The following is a 27,200-nucleotide window of genomic DNA, read 5'->3' as shown; positions in this document are numbered from 1 at the left end:
AACTGTTGACCTCAAGGCAAGTTACTTAACCTTGCTAGCCCTCTGACTCCTGTCTATCAACAATAAGGACAGCGATGGTACTATCATATCTTTTAAAAACAGGGCCAAGCATGCAGTCCTCACATAATATTGTTTAATACTTCTCCAAAAAGGATTTGAAATAGTTGTCTTTATATGAAAATACAGAATTTTTAATATTTAATATTGTGCTTTTTATTAAGTATAAAGCTGAGAGATCAACTGATCATCTTATATTCAAATTAGCTGATCTTATGTAGATTATTTAGAAAAGCCACAACAAACATTACAAAATGTGATTATCTTATTTTCACAATGAAAAGAATTTGACTTGCTTCCTCTGTCCTCTATTAGATGAAGTGTGATTATAGCACCACCTTCAGGATAAAAAGCTTAATACAAGAAATCACAAGTTGAGTAGTAATTTAGAAAACCATTGAGATAAAGCAGCAATCTTAAAAAAAAAATTCTTAGAGACAAATACTAAAAATTACAGAACATGAGTAAAGTTTGAGGGTGGAGGAGAGAATGTTATTTACAATTCGCACAGGGAACTGAACACTGCACCATCACTTTTTTTTTTTTTTTTTTTTTTTTTTTTTTTGTCTTTTGCCATTTCTTGGGCCGCTCCTGCGGCATATGGAGGTTCCCAGGCTAGGGGTCTAATCAGAGCTGCAGCCACCAGCCCCTCGCCAGAGCCACAGCAATGCAGGATCCGAACCGCATTTGCAACCTACACCACAGCTCACGGCAACGCCGGATCGTCAACCCACTGAGCAAGGGCAGGGACCGAACCCACAACCTCATGGTTCTTAGTTGGATTCATTAACCACTGCGCCACGACGGGAACTCCTGCACCATCATTTTAATTTAAATGCTTGTGTCCTATAGACATACAACACAGAAAGCTTTGGTTGTTATTATCAAGAAAATTTCTGCAACAGTCAAGATAAATGAATTCAAATATACATCAAAATTTTCCACTTTAGAAAGACTGGAACGTATCTTAGACAAGAATGTTTTGAGGGTAAAAATGGGAAAGAAATTTAAAACACTGATTAATTGTTAAGATTAAAATTTATGACGTAATGTTAAACAAAAAAGGTAAAATTAAAAATCATATCTAAATTAGTATAATTTTATTAAACAGACCTCAAAAACAACAATGAAAATTAAGTCTCCTTCTTATTCTCACCCTAGTTCTGTTCCTCAAGGACAAGTACTGTGCAGTTTCCTCTGAATCCTTTTGGAGATTTTCTAATAAGCTTTTTTAGGTTTATGTACAGTAAATACATATTCTTCAGTTAGTCAATTTTATACTATGCCATTAACTCTCTGTACTATTATATTTAGGAAGGGGTAATGTCAGACCTTAGTTGGTGACTATAATGACCTCTGAGGACTGATGGAAGGGGCTCCTCAAAGGAGACTGTTCCTCTTCCTTATGAAGCAAAATAAGGCCCAGTGAAATGTAAGCTCAGGAAAAGAGTCTATTTTTGTGAGTAGAAGAAGCATTTATAGAATTTCCACTTTCTTTGTCAATATTTTATTTTGTCTCCAGTTCAAAATCTGTCCTTCATAACCCTTTCTAATAAAGCTACTACCTGTACCTTACCAGATACTTGCATCTTCCATGCCAATTTCACCTCTTAAGGGGCATGGAGAGATACATAATCCCAGTCTTACTCTATGTAATCACATTGCAGTAATGGGTGGACTGTCTTAAATTCAATCGTAACTCTCAATATTCTAGACCATGCGAGATTATCTCCATGCTTTCCAAGACTGCACTGGCACTGATTAGGCATGTCTGGGGGACAGGAAAGAAAAGATCTGGGATATATGTGAAATAAATTGTGAAAATCAGTTATACATAGAAATAGTGAAATCAACTGTATGCAAATTTACAACTAAACTGCCTTTTAAGGAGAGTCATCCAAGTTCTAGCTCCTTATTTCCAAGAAATGCTCTATCCTTAAGTGGACACAGATATTACTAACTTCACTGATAAACTTCCACTACTTTAGCCTACCACTGAGGAGCAACTGAATCTAAATTAAGAAAAGGCATACAGGGAGTTCCCATTGTGGTGCAGCAGAACGAATCTGACTAGGAACCATGAGGTTGCAGCTTCAATCCCTGGCCTTTCTCAGTGGGTTAAGGATCTGGCATTGCCCTGAACTGTGGTGTAGCTCTCAGATGTGGCTCGGATCTTGTGTCGCTGTGCCTGTGGCGTAGGCTGGCAGCTGTAGCTCCGATTTGACCCTGGGAACCTCCATATGCTGCAGGTGCGGCCCTAAAAAGCAAAAATAAATAAATAAATAAGGTATACACAACCCACATAGAAATAGCAACGGTAGACATATATATGGAAAAATAATCCAAAGAAGTAACATAGATATACCATTTTAAAACAACCATATGTACTAAATCTTTAAGAAATAGATCCAGGGAGTTCCCGTCGTGGCGCAGTGGTTAACGAATCCGACTAGGAACCATGAGGTTGCGGGTTCGGTCCCTGCCCTTGCTCAGTGGGTTAATGATCCGGCGTTGCCGTGAGCTGTGGTGTAGGTTGCAGACGCGGCTCGGATCCCGCGTTGCTGTGGCTCTGGCGTAGGCCGGTGGCTACAGCTCCGATTCAACCCCTAGCCTGGGAACCTCCATATGCCGCGGGAGCGGCCCAAGAAATAGCAACAACAACAACAACATCAAAAAAAGACAAAAAGACAAAAAAAAAAAGAAAAGAAAAGAAAAAAAAAGAAATAGATCCAACAACAAAAAACTGATATACTGAAAGTATTGCTGAAGTGAAAACCCTTTCATAAAATAATTGCATTGTAAATTCTTCAAACTCCGTATTTTCCTGGTGCCTCAACATCCCCAGGTGACCAGGTATGTGAGTGTGATAAGGTCAGTCTCTGCCACAGGCTCTCTTTCTGCCTTCCCAACTCTGACCTGGTGACATTCCAACACACCAGTAAAATACCCTCACATCTTCTGCTTGTTGACTTCATACCAATCCTCTACAAAGGCACTTGGCCCTAAGTCCTCATTCTTTCTCAGGTCCCCACTTGTTTGGCTGAACCTGCCCCAGGGTGCCCCCTGCATGGCATGCCATGCCCACCTCTTCTAGGACCTGTGAGTATAGTATAATAAATCTCTTTCACTTTCATACACCTCTCTGTGGTGTTATTTGGTGTCCACATCTGACTGATCATCAAAAAAATCCCGTTTTAAGAAACAAAATTATTTCTTACAACACGTATTAGATATCAGTAGGCCTAAATCTGTACTCTTTGGCCCAGTGATCTCCTTAAAATAATGGAAAGAGCAGGGGTAGGAATCTAGAGTTTAAGACAATCAGTACAGAGGTCATTAAGAACAGAGTTTCCAGAGTTAGATAGAGACCTTGGCTTAGATACCTTCTTTGCTACATGCAAGTTTCTTAACCTCTCTAAACCTATTTTCACACACATAAAGAGGAAATAATACTTCCTTATAGAATAGTCACAGGATGAAATGAGACGAATGATGTAAAGCACTGAAAAAGTATCCAACATATTAAGTGCTCAATAAATAGTAGCCATTATTGGGGGGGGGGAAGCTATGTTTAAAATCAGATTTGCTGCTCACCATCTGTTAGAGGAAGCAATATGGTTAAATAATTTTGGATCACCAAATACCACATTTGATCTACAGCATAAGATTTCACATAACATGCTCCAACAAGATGTATCAGAAGAATACAGCAAAGACACAGCAAAGGAAGTGCAACAATGGTCCCATGACCAAGGGATCCACTGATTGTATCATAACATATGCAGCATGACCAAGAAGCTGCCTGCCCAGTAAAGTGTTAGAACGGCCCACAGAAAACACAGGTGAAGTACAGCTCAGAGACAACATTCTATGAAGATAGAATTCCATCCGCCATCTTCCAAAACTCAGTGTAATCTCTGAATAAAAACATTCTGTATGGTACTATGTCCCCAATAGAACAAAAACATGAAGAACCAAGGAATCAAAGAGTAGAAGGATGAGCAGATCCACTTACCATTTCTCCCAAAGAACCACTGGGGCATTGTCCTTTCCATTCCTATCTATAGCAGGCACCCTTTCATCAAAGGACATAGCCAGAGTCCCTATAAACTAAACAGCATGGCTGCTGCTTGGGCACTTTAAGTTTCCTGTGTCCAGGGACCATCAGGAAAGAGAAAAGCCATTACCATGAGACAGGCAACTAAATAGGGAGGGCTGCTTTTACACAATGGAGGCCAAGAGGAATTTGTGCAGGGACTCCAGGTGATCCACTTAAGTGCTCTTGGTATTTCCTTGCCCAATTATGATGATAAATGGACAAGTGCAGCAACCCTTGCCTCACGACTGTGTAAATTTGTACCTCAGATGCCTCAGAGGTAAAAGTCTGATCACACTACCAGTAAAGAGTTGGTAGTTGAGTTTGGGGGGAATCTAGAATGGATGTTGGAGGAGGGAAATGGTGGTATAAGCTGTAGCAGTGGGGCAGTAGTTTATCCTACTAACCTCTTCTTTGTTTCCTCAAGGAAGAAACCTATTGGAATCCAAGAAGAGCTGGTTTCCAACACACATGAGAAGCAGATCCCAACAATGCAAAAAGTAGAGTGTGATATACCATCACAAAGAGAGCTCTGTGTCATCCTACTTGTTGGGAATGCTATTAGACAACAGTTGTCAGTTCCTTCGGGGTCTTCCTCAGGTACAGAGAAATTACCTTGCCCACAAGCACAACTCTCCCTGAAGAGTCCACATCCAATGACTGATCACAAAGAGGGTACTAAGGCTCATCCAACCATGCTGGCAGACAGTGGGACAACTCTGACATGCTGCACCCGCTCCAAAGCTCTCCACCACTTTGGCCGAGGCTTTATTGGGCCTGCATCTAGTTCAAACTCTTACCCTCCTTCCCTAATAATATCCCATAGACCAAAATTCTGTCCCAGCATCTGCTTCTAGACACTACGACACATGGCTATTAGATGCATTTATATTAGTTTAATACATTCAAATAAAACTGGTATTCCAAGAACATATACCATGTTCATCTTGTGTCCCATACTTCCAACAGTTCCCAGTTTGATACACATCCTCATATACCACTGAATTGTTCGTTCCAGTGTCCAAGAGTCAGCAACTTATATATCTGGCAGGAAGTATCTAATAATAAATAATAATGAAAGACAGGAAAATAACTAAGGTACACATACCCACAAGTCACAACTTACTTGTACTGGGGAAGGCTTGGGAACGGTGGTTACCACAGTAGTTCCTACTTGTGCCAATTGTTTAACAGGTGCCACTGCCACTTTCTTGATTAACTGTGAACTGGAATTCTTGAAGTGGGGGAGGGAAGAGATAAAACAGAATTATCAGCCTTAGTAATTTAAAATCAATCAGTACTATGGCAAACATCAAAACACTTAACCATAGCAAACTTCTTTGTTTTGAGTGATTTTATAACCTTATGAATTTTACGCACATTTTCTACCATTAAACTAACCAGTCAATTGGCCCATTGACACTCATTTCATATTCCTAAGGAGGCAACTGATTAAGCAAATAAAAATCACAGTATGTCAGCATTAAATTTTTTTTTTTTGGGGGGGTCTTTTCCAGGGCCACACTCGCGGCATATTGGAGGTTCCCAGGCTAGGGGTCCAATCAGAGCTGTTGCTGCTGACCTATGCCAGAGCCACAGCAATGCCAGATCCAAGCTGCGTCAGCGACCTAAACCACAGCTCACTGGCAACGCCGGATCCTTAACCCACTGAGCAAGGCCAGGGATTGAACCTGCAACCTCATGGTTTCTAGTAGGATTTGTTAACCACTGAGCCATGAAGGGAACCCCCAGCATTAAAATTTTTAATTTAACACTTTGGCTCACATGGAAAACATAAAGATTCTTTTTTGTTGTTGTTATTTCCATTGCTTGCATCCTTTTAGTCTTTTTAAAAAAATATCTTGGCGTTCCTGTCGTGGCACAGTGGAAAGGAATCCAACTAGGAACCCTGCGGTTGCAGGTTCGATCCCTGGGCTCGCTCAGTGGGTTAAGGATCTGGCATTGCCGTGAGCTGTGGTATAGGTCACAGATGCGGCTCGGGTCTGGCATTGCTGTGGCTGTGGCGCAGTCCAGCAGCTACAGCTCCGATTGGACCCCTAGCCTGGGAACCTCCATGTGCCGCAGGTGCAGCCCCCAAAAAACAAAAAGACAAAAAAAAAATTAATTATAAAAATTAAAAATATCTTTAATTAAACTTTATCTTTTATTGGGATATAACTGACATATAACATTGTGTAAGTTTAAGGTGCATAATGTGTTAATGTAATATGGTTCCAACCATAGCATTAGCTAACATCTCTATCTTTATCACATAATTATCATTTCTTTTTTAAACTGAAGTATAGTTCATGTATAATATTTTATGTTTCAGGTTTACAACATACTTATTCACAATTTTTTTAAAGTTACATCCCATGTATAGTTATAAAATGTTGGCAATGTTCTCCGTACAGTATAAAAAACCCTTGTAGTTTATTTGTCTCTTAATCCTTGCCTCTCTACCTTAGATTCTTATTTAATATATGATTATAATAAAAAATCTATTAACCTATCTCAACCCATAGAAAACAAGAAAGGGAAGGAGCAGCTACCATTGACAGATACAGAAATAGAGAAAATGACTGGTCGAGAACCTAGATCAAATTAGGAGAGCATAGAACACAGTGGGGTAGGGGAGACTGGCAGAATTCAGTATTACAGTATTATTAATATTACAGTATTACTACAGAATACAATGAAACTTTTCATGAAGAGTAGCCTGATTCATCAAGAAAATGCTATATTAGGAGTTCCTGTCTCGGCGCAGCAGAAACGAATCCAATTAGGAACCATGAGGTTGCAGGTTCAATCCCTGGCCTTGCTCAGTGGGTTAAGGATCTGGCACTGCCTTGAGCTATGGTACAGGTCACAGATACAGCTCAGATCCTGGCCACTGTGGCTGTGGTGTAGGCCTGCAGCTGTAACTCGATTTGACCCGTAGCCTGGAAACTTCCATATGGTCACAGGTGCAGCCCTGGAAAAAAAAGGGGGAGGAGGCAAAAAAATAAAAAATTTAAAAAAAAAGAAAATGCTATACTACATTCAGCATTTTCTGTTTAACCAAAGAAAGAGGCCCACAAAAATATTTTAACTCTGGCACAAACAGAACAAGCTTTAGTTACCTAGAAAGATTATCACGTATGTGAAATAAATAATTTTCTAACAGTGCCAAGTTAATGAAATATTATAGCAGATTTCTGAATTTTTAAAAGGTTAATTCTTGTAAAATATGGATAAAAATGAATACTATAAACTGTAATGTTAATATTTTACCACAAATTAAAATGGAAACAGAATGGTGATTTTCCATCTAGAGATGCAAATCACCCTTTAAACATTCTCTTGAGGACAACAAAATCTTTGAGTACGAAGACTGACTTTTTAATTGTACAAAATGACAAAACCAAACATCTTGATTAAAGTAACATATTCAAAGAAAGCTTAATTCACAAAACTGAGCAGAATAATCTCTTCTATAATTTTTACTGGCAAATATATAGACATTTCTATGAGAATAATAACTGGAAAACTAAGGAGGATGAAAAAACCTATAATTTATATTACCGGCATTGTACAGATTTTGACTGTTTGAGTATTCATTGGTACAGCTGGCCTTGAAGTTATATTGCCTGTGGCCTCCGTTCTTGTTACAGCTTGCTGAGGAGATACCAACATCAACTGACCACTGTTACTTTTGATCAAAACTGTTCCTATAGTTAAAAAAAAAAAAGAGGTAATAAATGAAGCAAAATCATCGTATATTTTATTCTCTCATTTCTTTCAATGCTGTAAAATGCTCTTCAATAGTGATTAGTACATACTGAATTCCATGCCTACTAATTACCATGTATAATATGGAAAAAGTTTGTCACTCAAAGCTATTTATTTATTTATTTATTTTTGGTCTTTTGAGGGCTGCAACCACGGCATATGGAGGTTCCCAAGCTAGGGGTCTAATCGGAGCTACAGCTGCTGGCCTACACCACAGCTCAAGGCAATGCTGGATCCTTAATCCACTGAGCAAGGCCAGGGATCGAACCCGCAACCTCATGGTTCCTAGTTAGATTCATTTCTGCTGTGCGATTATGGCAACTCCTCAAAGCTATTTAAAATATTAAAAATCTAGGAGTTCCCATCATGGCACAGTGGTTACTCAATCCAACTAAGAACCATGAGGTTGCGGGTTTGATCCCTGGCCTTGCTCAGTGGGTTAAGGATCTGGTGTAGCCGTGAGCTGTGGTGTGGGTCACAGACACGGCTCAGATCCCGCATTGATGTTGCTCTGGCATAGGCCAGAGGCTACAGCTCCGATTAGACCCCTAGCCTAGGAACCTCCATATGCCGTTGCAGTGGCTCAAGAAAAGTCAAAAAGACAAAAAAAAAAAAAAAAAAAATTAAACATCTAAGCAGACAGCCTGAAGAAGGCAAAACACTTTTCCTCATCACATCAAATTATTTGTAAAGCTATTATAACAGCACAAGACTAAACAAACTGATCCATGGAATAGAATAGAAAACCCCCAAATAGGATGCAAATGTCATATCAAATTTTCCTAAGAACACTGCAGATCAGTGAGGAAAAGAGCTACTATTCACTGAGGTCCTACTGTATAGCACAGGGAACTATATCCAGTCACTTGTGCTGGAACATGATGGAGGATAATGTGAAAAAAAGAATGTATGTGTGTATATATATATAAAACCGGGTCCCTTTGTGGTACAGCATAAATTGATAGAACATTATAAATCAACTGTAATAAAAAGTTAAATATGATATAAAATATTATTCAGTTAGTTATCTATATAGAAAAGATTAAGTTTCACACCTTATACAAAAATCAAAAGGCATTAAGGATACAAAGATAGAAAGTAAACACTTAAACATACCATGTGGTAAAAAAATCACAAAGCTGAAGAAAATTTTGGTTCATATATGTTCCAAGAACGAATATCCAAAATGCACAAAAGAAACTCAGATACCAATGACAGGGAAAGGTAAATTACACAGGGAGATATCACTTTATATCTACCTAGACAGTGACAGGTTAAGAAGTCCAATGACAATATTAAGTATACGAGAGATGTGCAGCAACAAAAACTAACATCTTGATGCTGGTAGTATAATTTGGTACAACTGCTTTATTCAGTTCTACATGATTGTGCCAAACTGGTTCCTATTTGCATATGCTCTAATCCATTATTTCTAACCTAAAGAAATCCCCATCCATGTAACTAGGAGGTACAAACAAGAATATTCATAGATGGAGTTCTATTTCTGAAATGGCAGTATAAAGACCTCAACAAAGCCATTTACCAGTGACACAAGCATAACTTGTGAAAATCGTTTTTAAAAACAACCATTTAAAGTCTTTGGAAATTTCCCTAAGGCGTAGAGAAAATGACTAGACAATTATTAAAGAGGATCTACTAAAACTCAGTAAGAACAGCAAGAATCTGTGGCATCCGAACCATGACCCTCACCCTCTCTCTTCCTAGCTCAGGGACTGTGGCCTACACAGGGCCTCCCTCTTTCCCAAGTTCCTGACTGAGGGCTATGGTATCTTCCTAAGAGGAGCAGGCCACCAGCATATCTCATTTCTGTCACTCCAAGCTGTTTACAACAGAGAAGAAATGTGAGACAAGTGCACCCCACCCAAGAGTTGCTAGGCTTTTTGTTTCACCCATCCCTGTTTATAAAGGGAAATCCCTACCCCAGGGATAGCACAGTGGGAATACTTGGGCCCTGATCACCCTCACCCTGGTGTTTTCATAGGGTGTAGGTTCCATGCTGGAAAAGGTAATAAGCAGAGGCTACCACCCATGCCCAGTACCCTATTCCTAAAACAGAAATGTCACTCAAAAAGAAACATGCCACAGTCCTAGGTACCAGCTCCAAATATCTCCAAAGAGAAACTGACTTTACTTCAGTGTGGGAAAGGTCAAGGCTAAGGGCCCTCTCAAATACAATGGAACAATTAAAAGGCTCTTGGGTGCAAGCACCCAAGTCACAGGCCTATCTCTACTTCACCAGAGAGAACAAGATAAAGAGACAAATAAGAAAGGCCCTCTGGAGTCAGAACAAACCTCAAAGACTATTCCTGTAAGAGTCCATATTTAATTTGATCAGACTATGGAGCAAGTTAGGCCCTAGGGCACTGTTGAAAATAAGAAGGTAACTGGCTAGCAGTGAGTGGAGCCTAAAAGCTAAGAATGATACCAGCAGAGGCAGAAAGCTTAACAGAGCGATAAGAGAAAGAAATGCTCTAAAAGAGCCCTGCTAAAACCACTGTCATCCCAGGGTGGCTGTGCTTATGCCCAAAGCTGTACCCTGTAGGGAAAACAGACTTCACTAAAATAATACAGGCAGCCATTTAAAAAATAAGCAAACAACAATAACCCACCCAAGAAAGCAGGGACCACTACCTAGAGTTGCTACAATATATTAGTTTTGAATAACAAATTACAAGACAGGCAAAGGAAAAGAAACATGTGACACACAGGAAAAAAAAAAAAAAAAAAAAGACTGGTAACAGAAACCACCTATGAGAGGAACTAGATGTCAGATTTAACAAAGACTTAGAAGTAACTATTACAAATACATCAAAGGATAACGAAATCATGCCTAAAGAGTAAAGAAAGATACAATGATGATACCTCGTCAAATAGAGGATACCACTAGATAAATAGATACTATAAAAAAAGAAATTCCAGAGTTTCCTGGTAGTGTAGTAGGTTAAAGATCCAGTGTTGTCACTGCTGTGGCTCGGGTCACTGCTGTGGCACAGGTTCAATCCCTGGCCCAGGAAAATCCACATGACATGGATGTGGCCAAAGAAAGAAAGAAATTGTGTAGTCAAAAAGTACAATAACGGAAATAAAAATTTCACTAGAGAGGCTCAACAACAGACTTGAAAAGCAGAAGATAATCAGTGAACTTGAAGACAGATCAATAGAGATTATGCAATACAAAGAATGGAGAGGAAAAAAGAGTAAAGAAAAATGAACACAGCTTCATAGAAATGTGGGACAGTAACAGGCACGCCAACACAGGCATAATGTGAGTACCAGAAAGAGAGATGGGTGGGGTGCATGTGGTGGGCAGGGAGGGAAAAGAGGGAGAGAAATGAAGGAGCAGAAAAATATTCAAAGAAATAATGGCTGACAACTTCCCAAATTTGATGAAAAATAATCTAAATGTCCAAGCAGCTCAACAAACCCTAAGTAGGGTAAATTCAAAGGGATCCACACCAAGACATATCATGATAAAATGTTCAAAGACAAAGAAAATTTTAAGAAGAGCAAAAGAAAAAATGTACTAGAGAACTGCACATGAATGTACAAGAAGATTAAGAGCTAGCTTCTCATCAGAAACAATGGAGGCCAGAGAGCAATGGGAAGACATATTCCACTTGCTGAGGGAAAAAAAACAACTATCAACCAACAATCAGATACTCATTGAAAATATCTTTTAAAAAAAGAAATAAAGACACCCTCAGATAAAAATTAAGAGGATTGGTTGCCAGCAGACACACAAGACAGGAAATACTAAATGAAGTTCTTCAGGTTAAAAATAAGAAACACCAGGAAGCAACTCAAATTCACATGAAAAAATGACACTGATAAAGTTAATTATATAATTTTATAGTATAAATGCATATTACCACCTTTTAAAAACTGATTTTAAAAGCAACTGCAAATAAAAACAAAAAGATAAAAATAAAACACAAAAAAAGAAAAACTGTATAGAACAATATATATATATATAATTCTATTCTTGAACTTATTCTAACACATAGAAACCTTTGTGAACAGTAACACAAAGGAAGTGGTGAGCACAAAGTTGTATTGCACTAAGGAAATGACTTAGATAGTAACCTGAATCTATAGGAACAAATGAAGAAAACCAGGAATGATAAATAAGAAGGTAATAAAACAAATGCCGCAAATATATCCTTGCACGCCTTTCTTCTGTCAGTGTCTTTAAAACTTATATAATTACATAAAGTAATAACTCTAACAAGGTATTGTTGGGTTTGTAACATATCTAGATGCAATATGTAGAGCAATAATACACAAAGACAAAAAAGAGGGAAATGAGCCAAATAAGAGAAATATTTCTGTATCTCAATGAAATAAACTAATATAAATATGAAATAAATCCTAATAAGATGTAATCACTGAAAAAAAATTTTGTGTGTGTGTGCGTGTATATATATACACATATATATATATTTAAAACATTAAGGATTAAATGTTACACTAGAAAATATTCACTTAATTCAAGGGAAAGGAGGAATTTTCAAAAAAGAGTAAATTACAGTATGGAAACAAAAGTAAATGGCAGGCTTAACGCCAACTATATCAGTAACATTAAATGTGAATGCATTAAATAATTCAATCAAAAGGCAAAAAGTGCCAGACCCAATTAAAAAACAGGATCCAACTACATGTTGCCCACAGAAGACACATTTTAGACTCAAAGATACAAAAGAGCTCAAAGTAAAAGGACAGAAAACACATAGCATTCCAACAACAACCATAAGAAAGCTGGAGTGGCCATGCTAATACCAAACAATATTCTAAAACAAAAAATGTACTAGAGAAAAGAGGGGCACTTTATAATTGATAAAAGAATTAATGTAGCAGGGAGATTTAACAATTATAAGCATATGCGCACCAACAAAAAAGCCCAAAATATATGAAGGAAAGCTAACATAAATAAAAAGTAGAAAATTCATCAATAATACCTGAGAGGGCTCAATACCCCACTTTTAATGAAACATAGATATCTAGGCAGAAGATCAACTAGAAAATCAAATACTTGCACCATAAAACAACCATACCTAAAACACATCTACAGCATACTCCATGCAACAATAGCATTCCTCTTAAGTGTACATGGAACATTCTCAGGATAAACCACATGCTAGGATATATAACAAGTTTAAATAAAATTTAAAAGTACTGAAATCATACAATGTGTGATCTCCCACTACAACAGAATGAAATCAGAAATCAGTAACAAAAATAAATTGGGGGAACTCACAAATATGAAGAAATTAATTATTACTAAGTAGCCAGTTAGTCAATTAAGGAATCACAAGGGAAGTTGGACTACCCTTTAAGACAAATGGAAATGAACACACAACATACCCAAATTTGTGGGATACAGCTAAAGTAGTGTTTAGAGGGGATTTTATACAACTGACCCTTGAACAATGCAGGGGTTAGAGGCACTGACCCCACCCCCCACCCCCGTTCAGTCAAAAATCTGCATATATTTTGCAGCTGGCCCTCCATATCTGAAGTTCTGCACCCACAGATTCGACTGACTGCAGATCATGTAGTACCATAGTAATGCATTTATTGAAAATATCTGAGTATAAATGGACCTGTGCAGTTCAAACCTGTGTTGTTCACAGGTCAACTGTTGTTGTAAATGCCTATATTCAAAAGAAGGAAAATGTGAATTGATAGCTTAACTTCCTATTAAGACACTGGGTAAAAAACACAAAATAAAAACTAAAGCAAGTAGATGAAAGAAAATTAATAAAGATTAGAGGTCAACAGGTTAGAAAATAGAAAAACAATGAGAAAAATCAAAACAAAAGTTGGTTTTCTGAACAGATCAACAAAACTGACAAATCTTTACCTAGATTAAGAAAAAAAGGAGAGAAGGCTCAAAATATGCTAAATTCAGGAATGAAAGAGGAAACATTACCACTAGCCTTACAGAAAGGATTACAAGCCAATACTATGAACAACTGTAAGCCCATAAATTAGATAACTTATATGAAATGGACAAATTCTTAGAAACAAACTACTGGAACTAACTCAAGAAAAGAGGCATAGATCTCTGAATTAATAATAAAAAATAGAATCCACAAGGGAGTTCTCCTGGGATAAGGATCTGGCATTGTCACTGCAGTGGCTCGGTTTGCTGCTGGGACACAGGCTGGACCCCTGGCTTGGAAATTCCTCAAAAGCCACAGGCTTGCCCTCCTCCCCCCATAAAAAATAGTATCCACAAGATAAGCCCAGTTCCAGATGACTCTACTGATAAATTCTACCAAACACCTAAGGAAAAGTACATGCTAATCCTTCAAATATTCCTCTAAAAAAAAAGAAGAGGAAACATGGCTCAATTCATTCTGTAAGGTCAGTATTACAAAATCAGACAAAGGCATCACAAGAAAACTAGACACCAAAATGACTTATGAATACTGATGCAAAAATTCTCAAGAGTACTAACAAACTGAATCCAGCAACGTATAATAAATGTTATACCCCCACGACCAAGTGATATTTATCTCAGTATGCAAGGCTGGTTTAAAACCCGCAGCTAGGGAGTTTCCTTCGTGGCTCAGCAGTTAACAAACCTGACTAGGATCCATAAGGATGTGATGGGTTAAGGATCCAGTGCTGCCAGGAGCTGTGGTATAGGTCACAGACTCAGCATAGGTCCCACATTGCTATGGCTGCAGCATAGCTCCGATTTGACCCCTTGCCTGGGAACTTTCATAGGCCAGGCTGTAGGCCTAAAAAATTTTTTTTAAATAAAAAATAAAACCCACAGCTAACATCATACATAATGGTGAAAGACTAAATGCTTTTCCCCTAAGATCAGGAGAAAGACAAGGTTTTGTGAGATGACGAATTAGGCAAGTATGCCTACAATCACTACCACTTCTATTCAATGTTGTACTGAGAGTTCTAATCAGGGCAATTAAGCAAGAAAATTAAAGGCATCCAGAATAGAAAGTAAAACTATCTATTCACTTATATTATGATCTTGTATATAAAACTCCTGACAAATCCGTGAAAAAAACTATTAAAACTAATAAACAAGTTCAGCTAGAAAGCAGGTTACAAGATCAATAAACAAAAATCAACTATATTTCTATAATTGAAAAATTCCACTTATAATATCAAAAAGAATAATATACTTTAGGACTAAACTTAACAAAATAAATACAAAATCAATACTCTGGAAACTACAAAATGATATTGAAAGTAATTATAGATGATCTAAATAAGACATCCATGCTTGTGAATTGAGAGACTTATACCTACTTTGAAAGATCATTTTTGGAGTCAAATGAGACAATACCTTTGAGCAAAATTATGAGTTTTAAAGTTATTGGTAGTAGTTGTTATTAATGCCATAAAGTCAGCAACCTTTGAGTCTGTGGAGTTAAAGTGACTCCACAGCCTTTAAAATCCAAACAGTGGATGTCGCATATGGTGAGCACTGAAGACTATCACTTCTCATTTCGTGAAGTCCAGTAGCTGTGACAGCTGTGGAAGCAGATGACGCACAGAGCTTATCTAGGAACTGATTCAGGAATTTGAGAAAGATGCAAAACCTCTGTCACGTCTGTCTCAGCATGAAGCAGTTGATGAAAAATAACCTGAGCCGTTGCACAAGTAATTTTCACAAACTTCTATACAATAAGACCGGGGAGTAGAATTTATGAAGTACAGTCTATGACATAAAGGTAGCAATCAGGTCCTTACTCATCACTCTCAAACATGATAGAAGAGACGCACAGAACACCAAAAACAGAAAGAGCCACACAGTCTGGCCTAAATTCCACAAGTTCACAAGATTATCAAAAACATTCAACAGGGAATAATTTTCAGAGCTTTGTTACAGTTCCTTTCATTTCTTCACAATGACCCCTCTTGTTTCCAGCTCCTGTTTCCTAGAAAGACCTGCGGTATATACCTATATTTTTTAAAACTAGTTCTGTTCACAGAGGAACTTCTGAGATAAAGAGAAATCAAATACTTCAAGTATTCATTACTTTGGAAAAATCAGAGCTGACTCCTATATAATTTAAGCATTCTTGAGTAATCACATGCTAATCCTTGGTATAAAAAAAACAAGAGTACTAGACTGATAACCTTTTAAAAACATTACTTTAATCAGTGTTTCCATGTCATTCCTCAAATGTTAGTTATCTCATTGTGCACCTATGAGAGTGCAAACATAAGTATGCTCTTCTGCCACACCTCAGCAGAAATTACTAAAGCTGCTCTTCAAGTACCTTCTTCCCTCCTCTCTAAATAACAATTCCTTACGGCAACTCTTCTCTTCTGTGGAAATTTCTCCATGGTCAAAAGCATAACATGTTTCAGTGTAGTGCATACTTAGGCTGTGGTCCTGGTTTGCTGCTATTTTGCTCTGGCAAGTTTCAGTTTTGGTTTCTTTGTGTAAAAAAAGATCAGGCTCTAAAATTCTATAAATCGCCTTTTAGCACTACTCAAGGAGGCATATCATACACACACACCAAGTAGTAAGCACAGTGTTATGGAAAGAGTAGAGTTAAACAGACCTGGATTCAATTCCCTCTGACATCTATGAATTGTCTGGCATTAGGCAAATTATTTACTCTTACAGATATTTTTTCCTTATTTGATACCTATCAATTACGACCAAAAGAATATAATGTATAGAAAGTGCCCAGTAATATAATGTTGCATGTCAATTTACCTCAATAATATTTTTTAAAAGTGCTTAACACAGTACACACTCAGTAAGTGATCATTCCCACTTAAGAGCAAGTGGGAATGTTGAAGAACTTTCCACTGTTGAAAGTTCTTCTCTCTTAAATACTTTTCTGTTTGTTTCTAAACAAACGTCACTGACTAGAGAGGAATTTCATTTTTTAAAAATTAGGGAGTAACTTCATTCAAACACATTCATAACTACTTTGTAAGAGTGTATGTAGGATGACAATTTAGAACCAGCAGAAAATGTATCCAGTGGTGCCGACAGCCTTAAATGCAGGTACCTTATGTACCAAACTGAAACAGAGCTTCACCAAGTCAAGAATGTAATCTTTCCACATTGTTTGTGACCAAAGAGAACAGTAACTAAAGAGCCCCTCTCATCTTGCTAGGGGAAACTGACATCATATCAATCAAAAGCTTCCACTTCTTTAACATCGCGGCCGGTCCAAGTTCCCATTACTCCTCAGCAAAATACATAGAAGACAGTATAATTATGAGTGAGTTTACTCCAAAGAAGAGAAGAAATTTTTTTCCCACTGAAATTTCAAGCAACTTTCATTTGAGGAAAAAGAATCAGGTAGAACATTCAAACATCATGCAACATGTTTACAACATGTAAATAAATGACCACAAAGCAAAAGCTTTTCCCCACTGATGAAAAACAGCCCAACGAAATAAACCCTAGGATAAAAAGTAGTCGCATGCTCATAAATGCAGCATTAACATGCTGCTTCACAAATAACGACCCCATCCATGGCTCTGATGTGTCAACTCTGGCATTTGCTCCCCATGGAAGGGATTCTTCTAACTAAAAGTTACAATTATCATTCGTGTAAAGATTGCGCAAGACGCAACACATTCATTTCTGGCACTATAATGGAGTAAACTTTTAGGGGGCTTGTTTAAAATTCTCTTTCAGTCTTAACACACAAGAACCTTTTAAAAATAAAAAAAAAATATCGTAATCTAAGCGTGTAGATATAAAATTGATCCTTCATATGAAAATTAAGTTTAGCGATACTATTTTCCCCCAACTAACAGCCAGTGCCTCAAAGGCCCTCCTGAATGTGCCGCTCCAGCTTTTACCGTGTCACTTAGATGAAAAAATGCTTTCCTTAAATATGAAAAGAAAAACTGTGCAATAAGGACTCAAAGAGGCTTATCTTAATCGTAAAGCCAAATCACTGCCCCGCAAGTCAAGATTATGAAAGGTTCTCTTGGCTGAATTTTTTATAACTCCCAGTAAGAAGGCGCAAGCTGGGGCTGCGACGTTTCCCGTGTCACCACTGCCTGGACCGTAAACTGGAAAAGGTGAGCGACATACCTGGAGGAAGCTGCAAATTAGCAGGCAACTGGATTGTCGTGGTGTTGGGGGCTTTCACAGCGACAATTTGAGGAGCCGGCAGACGAGGGCCGCTGCTGAGTTTAGGAAGAGCACTGACAGGAGCCACTTTGGTCACCAAGGTCCCTATGGGGGACCGCAGGGGCTGGGACGCCGTGGACTCCACGCAGACACTGACAGGAGCCTTAGTCACGGCGCCCAAGGCCACCGGAGTGCTCTCCACCCGGACCGGCAGAGCCGCGGCGGGGGCCATGGTCACAGTCCCGGAGGCACCCACACTGGCGGGGGGAGCGGCGCCGGTCGGTTCTGTGAGGCCCGCGGGCATCCCCCAGGTGGATCAGCGGCAGCCGCGGCGCCGCTGTTCCGGGAGCAGAGGCAAGGGGAGGCTTGATAAGCGGGAGCCGACTAGAGTGCAGTTCCGGCTCCACAGCATCGCTAGGGAGAGGCGCCGGGACCGCGACACAGGGGGTCAGGTACTGACGCCGGCTGGACAGCGGGACCCCCGCGTCCCAGACCTTCCTCCCGTCCGCGCGGCCCCGCCGACAGCCACACCTGCTCGGCCGCTCGCCGCTTCCTCAGCCGCGCTCACACGTGCGCCGGCTCAACCCGGCGCCTCAGCCTCAGGACCCGATGCAGCAGAGCCCGGCTGCGCGGCTCCCGGAAGGGCGTCACTTCGGCTCCCACCTCCCACCAAAACTCTGCGCCGCGGATCCCCCGCCAGAAATTTCAAAACTACAAACCCCGAGCGCCCCAAAACCCCCTACGCGCACTCGGCACAGCCGGGCCGCGCGGCCACGCCAGCCATGTTTATATAGCCACGCGGAGACCTCGCGCACGCGCACAGGCCGCCGCCACCGCCCCGGGCTTCCCCCGGAATCCGGTCCTGTGATTGGCCACAGACTGGAATCGCGCTCTAGACGTCACTAGAGACAGCTCCAGAGGCCGTTAGAATCTTGCCCAGAATCCGGAGGAAGGAGGGGCGAGTTGACAAAAATCTACCACGTGGGAAGGGCAGACTGCACTTGGAAAACTGCGGCATCCGCGTTCTTCTTTCTCCTTGGTATCCCCAGATGCATTTCATTTTCCTTGAAAAGCCAGGGTTACTTTCCATAGGCTTCTACTTTTTAAGGAAACGATGTGGAGAACTGATTTCCGTGAACGGTAACTCGATAGGAACTCAATCACACCTCCTCACTGTTTTATCTGCGGGTTTGGCTCTAAAGTGTTGCTAGAACGAGCGTTACATTTGACACTGTGAAAAAAAAAATCTTTGAATGTCCATTTCTTTCTTCAAGATGTTTAGCATGGCGTATAATTTAACATTCTGTAAAATGTGCCTATTTTCGTGCCTTGAGTTGCCCCAAGGGAAAAATCTTTTTCTGCCTTAGCGCTGCTGGAAATGTCTCTATCACCCTTAAGCTTACTTAAATTTATTTACGTGTGTGTCTGAAAACTAGGACAGTATCTTTTGATTCTTAATCCTCAAATTCTAGCACTTAGATCTTAAGTACAAGCCTAAGTAGTCTTTGGAAAAAAGTGTGTGGTGAATGAATCAATAATACAGTCAAATATGGAAAAGTTGCCCCTTAGAGATCTAGTCAGAGAAGATGCCTTGATTTCGGGCTATTGTCCTAATATGTGTTTGTAGGAATGTCACTATACTGAATGAGATTATGCAGGTAGGAAGGCAGCCTGACCTTTACAGCTTCTAGTTCTCTCCCTCCTTGTTTATTTCAGTGGACAGGATCTGCTCAGTCCTCACACTTTACTGCGTTTGTTGTCTTCCACCTCTCAATCAGTCCGAATCAAGAATCCATGTCATGATCGAAATCATAGCAACATCCCTACTTTATGAAGACTTACTTGATCACTTACTTTATAGAAAACTTCAAGTGGAGTTGAGAGGAAAACAAAATTTATTGCGCATTTTCTATGTGCCGGTTACTAGGAGGTACATTTCCTTGTTTCTGTCTTTTTTTTTTTTTTAAACAACGACCTCATTTTACTGACTTAAAAACTGCAGTTAAAAGAATAATTTATAGGAGTTCCCGTCGTGGCGCAGTGGTTAACGAATACGACTAGGAACCATGAGGTTGCGGGTCCAATCCCTGGCCTTGCTCAGTGGATTAAGGATCCCGCGTTGCTGTGAGCTGTGGTGTAGGTCGCAGACGCGGCTCGGATCCCGAGTTGCTGTTGCTCTGGCCTATACCGGTGGTTACAGCTCCGATTAGACCCCTAGCCACGGGAGCGGCCCTAGAAAAGGTAAAAAGACCAAAAAAAAAAGAAGAAGAAGAATTTATGGCTCAATGGAAACAAATCTGACTAGCATCCATGAGGATGCAGGTTCCATCCCTGGCCTCACTCAGCGGGTTAAGGATCCCGCATTGCTGTGAGCTGTGGTGTAGGTCACAGACGCGGCATTCCTGTGGCTCTGGGTAGGCCAGCAGCTACAACTCTGATTCGACCCCCTAGCCTGGGTGCGGCCCTAAAAAGACAAAAAAGAAAAAAAAAAGAGTAATTTATCCATGAAGCTGGGAATTTGAATAGACCATATAGTATCAAAGTACATCTCTTTCCACGACTCCACAAATGTCTGATTCATCGTATATTCCATATGCCCCCTGGCAAAATGCTTTGCACAGAAGAGGTATTTAATAAATATTTTTTAAGTGAATGAATTAAGTGGAACCATACAATATTCTCAATGAAGAAAATCCATCTAGTGGATTCGAATCTTAGATCTACTCTTTACTAGCTGGACAAATTGTTTAGCCTTGGTTTTTCTCTCTTAACTTTCAATAAATGCTAGAGGAAGTAACACTGAAAAGTTTGTTCTGAGAACTCTCCATTTCTCAACTTTCATTAACCCCCACCCCCAACTTACATACTTTATTTAGGTATGTAAATAACCTCTATCAAGAGGCTTGACTAAGGAAGTACACTTTCTCTTTAAGGTGACCTTGATCATTTTTCTTTTAATTGTTTATGATTGCTTTAACTTTGCCTTGCTAATGAGAACTTAAATTTTCTAGTTGCAAAAAATACTCTCCTCCTTACCCAACACAGGTAACTACTCTCCTGAAGTTGAACTTTAGCAATAATTATGTTTATTATATTTCTTTCCTATAGAAATATATAAGAATAAAAACAAATACATAGGGAGGCAAAATGCATTCTGTCTATTTACGTAAGAAAAGAAATTCAGGGGAAGGTTATACCTTGATTTCATTAGGTTTATCTGTTAAAATATTTGTAAAATTAAAGATGTTGAAAAGTGCTTGTTCATTTATCTTCTTAGTCCAAAGTACTAATCCCATTTATGAGAGTTTCACCCTCAGGATTTAAGCACCTCCCATAGGCCACACCTATTAATACTATCACCTTTAGGAAATAGGATTTCAAAATATGAACTTTGAGGAGACACAAATAATTCAGGCTGTAGCACCTTCTAAAAGAGAAACTAAATCATTAATTGTCCAAATATTTTTCTCAATTCAGGTAATAAAACAAAACTGAACAAATATAAAATTTATGTTCCCAATATTTTACTATTTTACCTACACACAGAAACACAATTTCACTAGGGCAAATACAAAAGGCTAAGGGTAGAGTTAGCAAGTGACAGTTATTCTCATGGTCCATCTGATTTTCCAAGTGCTTACAGTCCATTCACAAAATGAATAAAATTTACTACTGTATAGAATTTTAAACAAAATGCCTTCTTTATCTGTGAAATGAGATCAGCTGAAAAATCTGGGAAAACGTAACTATTTAGCTAAGATGGCTATGGCCTCAGCTTCAAAGTGAGCCAGAAACAAATGCATGCCTTCGAGTTCTATACCTTGAACCTAGTCTGGTATCTGTGTTGTGTTTTGCATCGGAGCATTTAAATACTTTCTGCAACAGAACACCACCCCATCATTCCTTTCCTCTTAAAGGAATGTGGCTCAAACTCTTAGAGTTTTAAATTCATGAATGATTTACATTGTTGGTGCCTTCATCAGAGGTTTAATGAAATCTGAGACACTTTAAAAATGTTAGCATTTGGAGTTCCCACTGTGGCTCAAGGGTTAAGAACCCAACATAGTGTCTGTGAGGATGCCGGTTTGATCTTTGGCCTCACTCAGTGGGTTAAGGATCCAGCATTGCCACAAGCTTTGGTGTACATCGCAGATGCAGTTCAGATCTGGGCATTGCTGTGGCTGTGGGGTAGGCTGGCAGCTGCAGCTCTGATTCAACCCCTAGCCTGGGAACTTCCATATGTTGCAGGTGTGGTCCTAAAAAGAAAAAAAAAAAAAAAGAATTTTAATTAATACAAGCTTTTTCTTGAAATAAGTGGTTTTTGTTTGTTTGTTTGTTTGTTTGTTTTGTCTTTTCTATGGCAGCACTCATGGCACATGGAGGTTCCCAGGCTAGGGGTCTAATTGGAGCTATAGCCACTGGCCTACGCCAGAGCCACAGCAACGCAGGATCTGAGCCTCGTCTGCAACCTACACCACAGCTCACGGCAACGCCGGATCCTTAACCCACTGAGCAAGGCCAGGGATCAAACCCACAACCTCATGGTTCCTAGTCGGAGTCATTACCACTGCCCACGATGGGTACTCCTTAAAATAAGTGTTCTTAATAACAATTGTAAGTCTCCTCCCCATAGCATCCCAGAAACTTCACGAAGTCAGACGCCTTCCACTGGCATCATACATAACTACAGTAATTTCCCAAATGTCCTAAACTGTCTCTGAACTTCACACGTCTTCATTCATTGGTTAACCGCCTTCAAAGACCTTCCCCATTGGAGGAGCTCCTGTTGTGGTGCAGCAGAAATGAATGCAACTAGTAACCATGAAGTTGCTGGTTTGATCCCTGGCCTCGCTCAGTGGGCTAAGGATCCAACGTTGCCGTGAGCTGTGGTGTAGGTCACAGATGTGGCTTAAATCCTGTGCTGCTGTGGCTGTGGTGTAGGCCAGCAGCTACAGCTCTGATCGGACCCCTAGCCTGGGAACCTCCATGTGTCTCAGGTGCCGCCCTAAAAAAAAAAAAAAAGAAAAAAAAAAAAAAAACTGCAACTGGAGTTCCTGCTGTGATATGATAAAGAACCCTACTGCAGTGGCTCAGGGTCCCTGAGGACGTTCAGGTTTGATCCCTGGCCTGGTGCAGTGGGTTAAAGAATCCAGCTTTGCTTTAGCTGCGACATAGGTCACAGCGGCAGCTCTGATTCAGTCCCTGGCCCCAGAACTTCCATGTGCCCCATTTAAAAAAAAAGGAAGGAAGAAAGAAAGAGAGAGAAAGAAAGGCTATTAGCAACACTGGATGAATGCAATGCCTCTTTTTTCCCCCATAGCAATTTACCATAGCTCTTACTATATTGTGGTCTCCAAGTTGGTTTTCTTGCCTATCCTCTCTCCTTATAGAGTGAAATTCCTGATAACTGAAACTGTGTCATGTTCATTTCAGAACCAGAAGAAAGAACCACCAGCAGATAGAAGGAGAGTACTTCTTTAGCTCCTATTCCAAACCCAACCTCTAGACTGGATGTTCGGGGCAGGAATTCTAACTTGTCTGTGTATTCCTGGTGTCTGCTAGGAGGGTAATATTTCAGTTTTCTCAGTGTGTACTTTCCTTGGGTGATATCATTCACTTCTGTGGCTTAATTTTTCTAAATATGTTTATGACTTCCAGATCTATCTGTCTTTGGCCCCAATATCTCTCCTGGTTTCCAGGCTTATGTAGACCATTGCCTACTGTCTTCATCTGGATGTCCCACAGGTTGGAACTAAACTTATTATGCCATCTTCAAACCTGCTCTTTCTCCTATGGTCCCTATGTCAGTGGACTAATAAGATGTAAAACTAGGAACTGACCTTGAGTTTTCCCTCTTTTTCATCCCTGTTTCAGTCATTAGATCCTGTTAATTCTGGCATCATATCTGTAATATCTCTGTAATCTAATGATTTCTCTCCTTCCCACCATCTGTCTTTTAGTTCAAACCCCAGTACACTCACTTAAATTTTCCTAACTGGGCTCTCTCCATGCCAGCAGGCTTGCTTCTCCATTCTGTTCTCTGATGTACAATTAAAGAGATTTTTTTTCCCCAAAATATTCCTTTAAGCATTAACATTGTGGGAGTTCCTGTTGTGGCTCAGCAGGTCATGGACCTGACATTATCTCTGTGAGGATGCAGTTTCAATCCCTGGCCACACTCAGTGGGTTAAGAATCCAGCATTGGCTTGGGTCTGGTGTTGCCTGGCTGTGGCATAGGGCCACAGCTGCAGCCTAGGAGCTGCAGCTGCAACTCCCATTCAACTCCTGGCCCAGGAACCCCTATGTGTCCTGGTTGCAGCCATTAAAAAGAGAAAAAAAAGCATTAATATTGTAACTATCATCATCATTCTTTTTTTTTTTTTCCTTCCTTTCTAAGGCTGCGCACACGGCATATGGAGGTTCCCAGGCCAGGGGTCCAATCGGAGCTGTAGCCGCCAGCCTACACCAGAGCCACAGCAATGCAGGATCTGAGCCACATCTGCAGCCTATACCACAGCTCACAGCAACGCCAGATCCTTAATCCACTGAGCGAGGCCAGGGATCAAACCCACAACCTTATCGTTCCTAGTCAGATTCGTTAACCACTGAGCCACAATGGGAACCCCCCATCATTCTTTGATTTAGAAATATTTTTCTTTATTACTAAAAGGAACCAAAAAGAAAATAATATGTATTTTTAACTATTTATTTATTTTTTAACTATTCATAATTCCATCATTCTGGCTGAATTGTCTCTCTCTTTTTTTCTTTTCAGGGCTGCAGGTGCAGCATATGGAAGTTCCCAGGCTAGGAATTAAATCAGAGCTACAGCTGCCAACATGTGCCACAGCCACAGCAGCACCAGATCCAAGCCTCGTCTATGACTTACACTGCAGGTTGTGGCAACGCCAGATCCTTAACCCACTGAGCAGGGACAGAGATCAAATCCACATCCCCATGGATACTAGTCGGGTTCACTTCCACTGAGCCACAATGGGAACGCCTAAATTCTCATTTTTGCATCTTACTTTCTTTTCTTTTTTTTTCTTTTCTTTTTTTTTTTTTTTTTTTTTTTTTTTTTTTTTTTTTTTTGTCTCTACCATTTCTTGGCCACTCCTGTGGCATATGGAGGTTCCCAAGCTAGGGGTCGAAGCGGAGCCATAGCCACTGGCCTACGCTAGAGCCACAGCAAGGAGGGATCTGAGCCGTGTCTGCAACCCACACCACAGCTCACGGCAATGCCGGATCATTAACCCACTGAGCAAGGCCAGGGATCGAACCCGCAGCCTCATGGTTCCTAGTCAGATTCGTTAACCACTGAGCCATGATGGGAACTCCCTTTGCATCTTACTTTCTAATACTTGTCCATTGAATGCTTGCTACTATGTGAGGTACAATATGATTTTGTGTATAATTTAGAACTTATCTTGGCCTAAGTAATTTTCCATGCCTAAACATTTAAATATAATTAATTGCATAATTCCATATTGCTAGAATGTCTTCATAAAGATCATTTGATACATAATATCAAACAAGAACACATAATTGCATATATGATTGCAAATTATAATAAATGCTATGAAAGAAAAGAACAAGGTGCTTTGAAAGAGTATAATGGACAGGATCTAATTTAACTAGGGAGCTTGGGAAGTGTTCTGGGTATTGAAAGAATGCTTGTGAGACCGAACTAGAAGAAGAGTGGCCTAAATGACCTCTGGAGAGGCTGAAAAGAACCTGACCCCCTTCAGGGTTTAAAGGTCATATGATATGCAGATGAAACAATTAAAATATATAAAGCAGAAAAGTAAAATGAATTAATTTACATTTTTAAACTTGTTATTTGGAAATGATTTTCAATTTGGAGAAAAACTGCAAGAAATAGTACTTATAGCTCCTATATCCCCTCCATGCAGATACACCAATTTTAACATTTTGATTTATCACGTCCTCTCTTTGCATATAAGTGTGTGTGTATACACATATATAGCAAATATACACTTTTGATCCTCACCTACTTTCTAAAACTTATTGGTACCCCTGTGGTACTTGGGAGGTCTTTTGCCAAATGTGCATGTTTTCAAGTGAGCTCAAACAAGTTGATGCTCTGCCTTCTTGTTTTGGCTCTCATACTATAAACAAGTGCCCTTTTTGTAGTCTGTTTAGTGCTGTGTTTTTCATATTTTTGTCCCTTTTGTCGGTAATGTCACTGTTTAAAGTGGGGTCCAGGCACTGTGCTGAAGTACTCTCTAGTGTTCCTGCGCACAGGAAGGCTGTGACATGCCTCACAGAGAGAATTTGTGTATTTCAGGCATGAATGACCGTGCTATTGGTTGTGAATTCAATATTAACAAATCAACAATATATATTAAATAAGGTGTCTTTAAACAGAAACACACATAAAACAATGTTATGTATTAATGGGTGGGAAAAAAATGTTATGACCAGAGGCTTATTAGGAACTTAACTCTGTATTTCCTCTAGGAGTGATTTGGGGAATTTGCAACTTAATAAAACACAATCACCACAAATAATGAGAATCAACTCTGTGTGCACTTTTCCCCTGACCTACTTAAAAGTTTCAGATTGTCCCATTACCCCAAGCACTTCAATTTATAGTTCCTAAAAACAAGGATTTATATAACCACAGTACAATTAACAATATTAGGAAATGTAGCATTGCTATAATTATCCAGTCAACAGATTTTTTTTTTCTTGCTTTTTAGGGCCACACCCGGGGCATATGGAGGTTCCCAGGGCTAGGAGTCAAATCAGAGCTGCATCTGTGACCTACACCACAGCTCATGGCAAAGCTGGACCCTTAACCCACTGAACGAGACCAGGGATTGAACCTGTATCCTGATGGATGCTAGTCAGACTCATTTCCACTGAGCCACGACAGGAACTCCAATAGATCTTAATCAATAGATCTTTTCCAATTTTTGCCAGTTATCCCAATAATTTTTTTTTTCTTTTTTGGCTGCCCAAGGCGTATGGAATCCCAGACCAGAAGTCAGATCCCAGCTGCAGTTGCAACCTACACCTCTGCAGCTACAGCAGTGCCACTGTGCTGGGCCAAGGATTGAACCTGAGTCCTGGTGCTACAAAGATGCCACTGATCCTGTTGTGCCACAGTGGGAACGCCACAATAATGCTTTTTATAGAAAATTT

General features: G+C 39.8%; 1 protein-coding gene across 1 annotated transcript in view; it reads right to left on the bottom strand.

Annotated features, from left to right (window-relative positions):
• The window catches only part of TAF4B (TATA-box binding protein associated factor 4b), a 117,163-nt gene extending 98,312 nt beyond the window's left edge, over positions 1-18,851 (bottom strand). Inside the window, exons 1-3 of the mRNA XM_003127875.3 lie at positions 17,994-18,851; positions 7,718-7,863; positions 5,280-5,387 (exon numbers count right to left, since the gene is read on the bottom strand). Coding sequence (XP_003127923.1) covers positions 5,280-5,387; positions 7,718-7,863; positions 17,994-18,336 — 597 coding nt within the window. The 5' untranslated portion in view covers positions 18,337-18,851. The remainder of the gene's footprint in view (positions 1-5,279; positions 5,388-7,717; positions 7,864-17,993) is intronic.

This window comes from Sus scrofa, chromosome 6 (assembly GCF_000003025.6).
Source record: "Sus scrofa isolate TJ Tabasco breed Duroc chromosome 6, Sscrofa11.1, whole genome shotgun sequence".
Classification (NCBI taxonomy): domain Eukaryota; kingdom Metazoa; phylum Chordata; class Mammalia; order Artiodactyla; family Suidae; genus Sus; species Sus scrofa.
This window is presented reverse-complemented; position numbering and strand designations above follow the sequence as displayed.